The sequence below is a fragment of the Saccostrea cucullata genome, unplaced genomic scaffold (genome assembly GCF_032062105.1).
Source record: "Saccostrea cucullata isolate Sc308-1 unplaced genomic scaffold, CSIRO_AGI_Scuc_v1 ctg20166, whole genome shotgun sequence".
NCBI classification, from domain to species: Eukaryota; Metazoa; Mollusca; class Bivalvia; order Ostreida; family Ostreidae; genus Saccostrea; species Saccostrea cuccullata.
Window position 1 is genome coordinate 1 of NW_026937421.1, and position 7,976 is coordinate 7,976.

At 36.0% G+C, this 7,976-nt stretch overlaps 1 protein-coding gene across 1 annotated transcript; it reads right to left on the reverse strand.

Moving 5' to 3' along the window:
• Positions 1-1,965: 1,965 nt before the first annotated feature.
• LOC134248183 (microsomal triglyceride transfer protein large subunit-like) lies at positions 1,966-3,077 on the reverse strand (the record flags this gene model as incomplete). Its single annotated transcript, XM_062730609.1, has 3 exons — positions 1,966-2,128; positions 2,436-2,606; positions 2,923-3,077. Coding segments are annotated over 3 exons (474 nt in total), but the record flags the coding sequence as incomplete, so codon positions are not given.
• Positions 3,078-7,976: the final 4,899 nt, after the last annotated feature.

Genomic DNA, 7,976 nt, shown 5'->3' on the forward strand with positions numbered 1-7,976 from the left:
AGATGCTATAGCATTTACAATTTGGTCATCATAAGTATACACTTAGCAGTTCCTTAGTTTGGTTACTTATTACCCATAGGCAGGGTAGGGGAACAAAAAAATGCATTTCAACAAATCAGTAATATTCAGCAATAATGAGTAGTGCCGCTACCACACATGAACCCTTGACTCTTAGGCCTAGATCCACACATTGAACAATTTTTGGAAAGCCATTCATGCTTTTCAAAAATATTTGATTAATACCAAGTCCTGGAGCATATTTCAAACAATTCATTCATTTTCAGTATATAAGTACAGCCCCCCCCCCATGCTACAACTGACCCTAGGGCCTTGAAATTTACAATTCTTGAAGATTAGGGCCCTTGCTCATAACTATATAGGTAGTTCATCTGCTTATAACCTAGGTGCAAAGAAGAAAATAATCAAAAATTTAATGTTTTTTCACTATACATGTATAATCAATATAGTCCCCCCCCCGCTAACACCAGAACTCCTGACCCTGGGGCCATAATATTCAAAATTTTGGTAGAGGCACTCTTGCTCATCATAACTATGCACTTAGTTAGTTTATATAAAATCCAGGAGCAGAGAAGAAGATTTTCAAAGAATTCATGTATTTTCTCCATAAAATCAATAGAGCCCCGCCCTAACACCAGAACCCCTGACCCTGGGGCCATAAAAATCACATTTTTGGTAGAGGCACTCTTGCTCATCATAACTATGTACTTAATTAGTTTATTTAATACCCAGAAGGAGAGAAGATTTTTAAAGAAATAATGCATTTTCACTATATAATCTATATAGCCATGAATTTCACAATTTTAGTAGAGGACTCAATGCTGATTACAATCATGCAAACAGTTCGACTGCTTGATGTTCAGGAGTAAAGAAGAAGATTTTCAAAGATTGCACTAATTTTAGTGGTTTTGGCCCCACCCCTCAGGCCCAGGGAGGCAGGGATCATGAAATTCACAATTTTTGTCCCCCTTCACCCATAGATGCATTGTGCCAAATTTGGTTGGAAATTGCTTCAGTTGTTGCAGAGAAGCTGAAAATGTTCAAATGTTAACGGACGAAGCACAGACGCACGACGACGGACGAAAACAGATAGCAATAGGTCACCTGAGTTAACTCAGGTGACCTAATAATAGAGTTACTACCGGTAAGTATTGTTTAAGTGTGGGGATATGTGTTCCTCACCCCTATCTTGTTTCTTTTCTAGAGACCCCTGGATATGCCTGATGGACTGGACGTTTCTGACCAAAGTAAGGTCCACCCTCAGCTTCTGTGTGAGAAATGCAAGAGTCTGGGGTTCTACTGTAGGAGAACTACATAAAAATCACATGCTTTCGATCTCCTCAAAATCTCCTTCCTATCTCTTACTTCCCCATTAAAGTCTATATATATATATATATATATATATATATATATATATATATATATATATATATATATATAATATATATATATATATATATATATCTTCAAAGATATGATTAGATTTTAGGGTTGCAAAATGTATTAAAAATGATTAAAAAAAGGCTCTACCCCTTGCACTTTGTGACACTCCATTCTGGAGTCTCCATCCTCTGTATTTTACACTTTTTCATTTGCAAGGGGGATAAAAATAGCTTTATATGGTCCATAGATCCTGTCATGACATATTCTCAAGACAGAAACAGTTTTATCACTTATATAGTATTAGCTTCCCTTGATTTTCCATTGCAAAGTAATCACTTAGACAAGATCACATGTGAGTTATTTTACACCCCAAATTTGGTTTGCAGAGGATATAATAATGCATTTCCAATCAAATTTTTGGACAAATCTATGCAATAATCTCAGAGAACAGGTCCGGACAAAATTCAATCTATAGACATGGACAGACAGACGGACTTGCTGAACCCAATATACCACTCCCCACTTAACTTCGTTTGTGAGGGTATCATTACTTTTTTTTTTACAAATTACAAACCTTAATTATCGGTCAGGATCCATGGTAGTACACATATAAGAATTTTTCTCATTTATAAAGTAGGAGACTGGAGGAGTGGCTGTAGATTTCTTCTTTCGTATTGTCAATCTTTTTTTTAAATATCTTGATTTCTCAAATTTTTGTACAGATTGACTGAAAAAGAGAAGCATTTGTATCACCAGAAGTGTCAGGACAAATGTTCAAACATTCAAACTATTTGCATGAATATGATATTTCCCATTTTTTTTGGTTAAGAGTATCAATTTGATTCTTGCAATCTTTGAATGTCCCCATTAGTTAATGAATATACCAGGGTATATTGATAATAATAACTATATATTAAATACTTCAAATACCTCTTTTTTTGTTTTTGTGTGAATACTCTCACTGATTTGAAACAAAGAGGTCTGAAAAATCTATCAATAATAGTATAAAAACATATCTTTTATCTTTTGAGTACCTGGCTGAAATGGGTGGCCTTTTCATTTGTAAACACATTTTGACTGGCATCTCGGCAAAGTCCACATCAGTTTGGAAGTCAATAAAAGCCTCCGATTCTGTTGAGAATTTTATTCCTGATCTCAGTTCCCTGGAGTCAATTTGAAGGGACCCTTCCACAACCATTGCCCCACTATTAGAAAAATAATAACATCAATAATATCATCAAGCAATTTTGAATTAACAAAAGGTGTACTGAGTATATGAAGAAAAAAGCATTTACTGTATATACTCTGCCTATAAGTGGGTTTTATTTTTTCATTTTATATTAGAGGGATTGACCCTTTAAAATACCAGTCTTTTTATAACTCGCCTATAAGTCAGACAATGAGTTTTGGTCCAAATTTTTTTTTTATTTTTGGTCCAAAATTCAACTCCCAAAAAAAGCTACTTACAGCCGAGTATATACAGTATGCAGAATATAAAAAATACCTTAGAAGAGAACTCACCTGTTAGTGACGACTGAGTGAGAGTTTTTGTACCACAAACTAATGCTGATACTTCCTGACAGATCAATAGAAGCCACCCCTAAAACACTGGCATCAACAATCAAGTCATTGGACAGATGTATCTTATGGGAATAGTCTTGTAAAAGTAAATTTCCCTAAAATGAAATCGTCTCCTTGTTTACAACTAAAATATTGTGTAAATCATGTTGAATATTAATCTTGAACATAAGCAGAAGTACCCCCGATACAAAATAAAATACATTGTACTGGGTACATATCTTACAAACTCACATAGTGCACTGTTTCTTATTCAAAGAACTACAAAGAAAATGTAATTTACACAACAAGAGGCCCATGGGCCTTATAGGTCACCTGAGCATTATTCAACAACTTTCCAGTGATTGAATTTGATCCATGTTTTAAGCCGGTTGCTATAGCATTTACAATTTGGTCATCATAACTATACACTTAGCAGTTCCTTAGTTTGGTTACTTAATACCCATAGGCAGGGTAGGGGAACAAAAAATGCATTTCAACCAATCAGTAATATTCAGCAATAATGAGTAGTGCCGCTACCACACATGAACCCTGAACTCTTAGGCCTAGATCCACACATTGAACAATTCTTGGAAAGGCATTCATGCTTTTCAAAAATATTTGATTAATACAAAGGAGCACATTTCAAAAAATTCATTCATTTTCAGTATATAAGTACAGACCCCCCACCCCATCCCCCTCTATGGTACAACTGACCGTGGGGCCTTGAAATTTACAATTCTTGAAGATTACGGCCCTTGCTCATAACTATATAGGTAGTTCATCTGCTCAAACCTAGGTGCAAAGAAGAAAATATTCAAAGATTTAATGTTTTTTTCACTATACATGTATAATCAATATAGCCCACCCCCAACACCAGAACCCCTGACCTTGGGGCCATAATATTCATAATTTTGGTAGAAGCACTCTTGCTCATCATCACTATGTACATGTACTTAGTTAGTTATATAAAATCTAGGAGCAGAGAAGAAGATTTTCAAAGAATTCATGTATTTTCACTATATAATCAATAGAGCCCCGCCCTAACACCAGCAACCCTGACCCTGGGGCCATAAAATTCACAATTTTGGTAGAGGCACTCTTGCTCATCATATCTATGTACTTAGTTAGTTTATTTAATACCCAGGAGCAAAGAAGAAGATTTTCTAAGAATTCATGTATTTTCACTATATAATCAATAGAGCCCCGCCCTAACACAAGAACCCCTGACCTTGGGGCCATAAAATTCACAATTTTGGTAGAGGCACTCTTGCTTATCATATCTATGTACTTAGTTTATTTAATACCCAGGAACAAAGAAGATTTTCAAAGAATATATGTATTTTCTCTATATAATCAATAGAGCCCTGTCCTAACACCAGAACCCCTGACCCTGAGGCCATAAAATTCACAATTTTGGTAGAGGCACTTTTGCTCATCATAACTATGTACTTAGTTAGTTTATTTAATACCTAGGAGCAGAGAAGAAGATTTTCAAAGAAATAATGCATTTTCACTAAATAATTATTTAGCCCCACCCTAGCACAAGTACCCCTGATCCCAGGGCCATGAATTTCACAATTTTGGTAGAGGACTCAATGCTGATTACAATCATGCAAACAGTTTGACTGCTTGATGTCCAGGAGTAAAGAAGAATATTTTTAAAGATTGCATTAATTTTAGTGGTTTTGGCCAAATCCCCAGGCCCCAGGGGTGCAGGGATCATGAAATTCACAATTTTTGTTCCCCTTCACCCATAGGTGCTTTGTGCCAAATTTGGTTGGAAACTGGTTCAGTGGTTGCAGAGAAGAAGCTGAAAATGTTCAAATGTTAACACACGACGCACGACGAAGGACGAAAACAGATGGCAATTGGTCACCTGGGTTTACTCAGGTGACCTAAAAATTAAATGCATATTTAAATTGAATCTAGCTCTTTTTCAATGTTTGCAGTCTTGTAGATACTTTAAATATTCTACTTTAATTTTAGTTCAAGGTTAAATATTGTACTTTGTTTTAGAAAGTTTATACGTTAAATATTCTACAATTGTACTTTGTTTTCAGTTTACATATTTCACTAGGAGAAAGTTTGATCTATGCGCGAGGTTTTGGTGTATTTTGTCGTCATGGAGACTGGTCAGAGAAGATCAAGGTTCATCGCTTTGTTTTTTGCATCCATAATCCATAGCAGGAATTTGTCTTGTTTAATCTTTTTAAGATATATTCATTTAAGCTTAGATTTGTAATTTTATTCCTTTTATAGTTTCATCCATGACATGAATTTGTGAATTTTAATCCTTATATATTTTCACATAAATATTCTTTTGTTGGTACAAACCACATTGAAGTTATAAACTTTAGCCAAGAGGAAAATAATGACAGGAAAAAGAAAAAAAATCAAAGTGTTAACAACTGACGTGGAAGTTATACTGGAAAATAAGTACTAACAGTTGTTTCACTAAATCCCAATAAGAATAAGATGGAAATTGAAAATTTATATAAAGCACTAAAAATGACCAACGACACGAACAAATTTTCGGGACGCCCTTTCCCTTCCTCAGAACAATCAAAAAAGTTAAAAAGTCAAAAAAGTAAAAAAGGAAAAAAAGAAACAAAAACAACTAGCACTACTACTAAACACTACATATTTACATACTTAGTTACATGTTGAATTGGAATTCTTTAAGAACAGAACCCTTCTGGTTCTGTAATAAATTTTCGACCCATAGTATAATAAAAACACAAGGTATCTAACTCCGATCTACACCGAGTATCCCCCTCCCTTTGCATCGCGCTCATTTACACTTTCAGGGGAAATGCACGTGTAAACTGTTTATACCTATGTCATCTACTAGAATTTATCTACACAACCATATATGGCTTGCTTGTCCTTGTATTCTTTAATTTCCGTAAACCATGACGCAGGAACTCTATGAGGACTCATCGTCTAAGGCTTTAAACCATGAGTCAGCTCTATGAGTACCCGATAAACCATGGGACATGGGAGGCATTTGGCAACCAAGAAAGAGACATTGTAAGCTTTCACATTTGCAACCGAAAGAGAGTTGAGAAGTATCTGGCATATGTATGCCAGTACCCAGCTGCGGCACGTGGGCCCTATATATCTCGGGCAGCCCGCCCCTAAAAGTACCACTTACCCCACCATCCCAGCGTCCTAACAGAAGATGGACGGAAGAAACCTAACTTGAGAAGGCAGGTCCAAAGAGGTTTGCTGTGTAACCCTTGCGTCGACCCACCGTACCCTGACCCAGACCTCCTCCCTCCCAAGAAGAGCCTACTTATACCCTCTACTCCCCGGGGAAGTTAACTGTCGCTATAAACAACAGAACCTCCCCTCCTAGCAGCTATAAGATATCCAAATTACCTTTAACCACAAGAGAGCCTGTCCCGCCCCCTTAAATTTGGTCGCTTTCTTCAATTTAACTTCCAAACGACCCCTTGACTGCCAGAGGATTTAGCTACTCACCGGCCTGATAGGTTGCTGCCTTTCCCAAAATGCAAGTTTTTGCCTTGACTACAGCTAGATTGAAAGACAAAGGCAATAAATAATCCACAATATACAAGCCTCTTTTGGAAAATTTTTACCGTTCACGAGGTGCACGCTTTATAAATTTTTTTTGCGTAATCCCCCCCCCCCTTTCTTTTTGCTATATACATCCCTTTTTGGGGGATTTTTGTCGTGCACCTCTGGAGTGCATGCAATATATATATATGTTTTTTTGTTGAAGTTTTTACCAATATTTACATATGTACAAAGATGGAGTGCCACTTCAGAATGCTTGGTTGGAAACACTGCCCGCCCTTCAAGCTGATCTCGGTTTAAACTAATTAGATTTTGAACTATCTGCTTAAATGTAAACTAAAATAAAGACATAGGTTATAATTAAATTAATTAAATGCATATTTCAATTGAATCTAGCTCTTTTTCAATGTTAGCAGTCTTAAAGATACTTTAAATATTCTACTTTGATTTTAGTTCAAGGTTAAATATAGATTTCACCAGGAGAAAGTTTGATCTATGCGCGATGTTTATGGTGTATTTTGTCGTCACGGAGACTTGTCAGTGAAGATCAAGGTTCATCGCTTTGTTTTTTGCATCCATAATCTAAAGCATGAATTCGTCTTGTTTAATCTTTTTAAGATATATTCATTTAATTCTGTAACTTCTTTTATATATTTCCCAGTTTTCTTTTATTTCCTTCATGGCCATGGGGGTGGAGGGGGATGGAAATTCAAAATTTATATAAAGCACTGAAAATGACCGACGACATGAACAAATTTTAAGGACGCCGTGTCCCTTCCTCAGGACATAGAAAAAAGTTAAAAAGTCATAGAACAAAGGAAAAGAGAAACAAAAACAACTAGCACTAATGCTAAACTACAGTGACTTGCAGCATTGGGACCATTACAGTCTACATGAGAATGTGATGCCAAGATACTTGTAGTAAGATTCCACTTCCATAGGTTGTCCGTTAAACACCCATTTTTCTGTACCTGCAACTTCTCCGCCTCTGTTGAAAACCACTACTTTTGATTTGTCCATATTTATTGTTAAGTTCCAATTTGAGCAACACTTTTGAAGTATATTTAGTTTTCTCTGTAGACCGTTAACTGTATCTGATATCATAAGAAGATCGTCCGCAAACAGGAGGGCAATTATGTCCAATATTTGGTCTGTAATGTATATCCCTTGACACTGTGAATCACGTAACATCTCTATGAATTCATTTATGTACATCAAAAGTAGCCATGGTCTTGATATGCAACCTTGACGAACACCGACATTACATGTAAAGTATTCAGTGATTTTGTTTCCAATCTTACACGCTGGTAAATCGACTGCGATGTTGTAATCATCTTTCCATGTACACCTTTATTGATAAGGCAATAAAATAATTTCTTACGGTCGATGGAGTCAAATGCTTTTGAGAAGTCGATAAAAACACAATACACTTTCCCACGTTTATTTGTGAGGATTTCTGCACTATAGATTGTAGT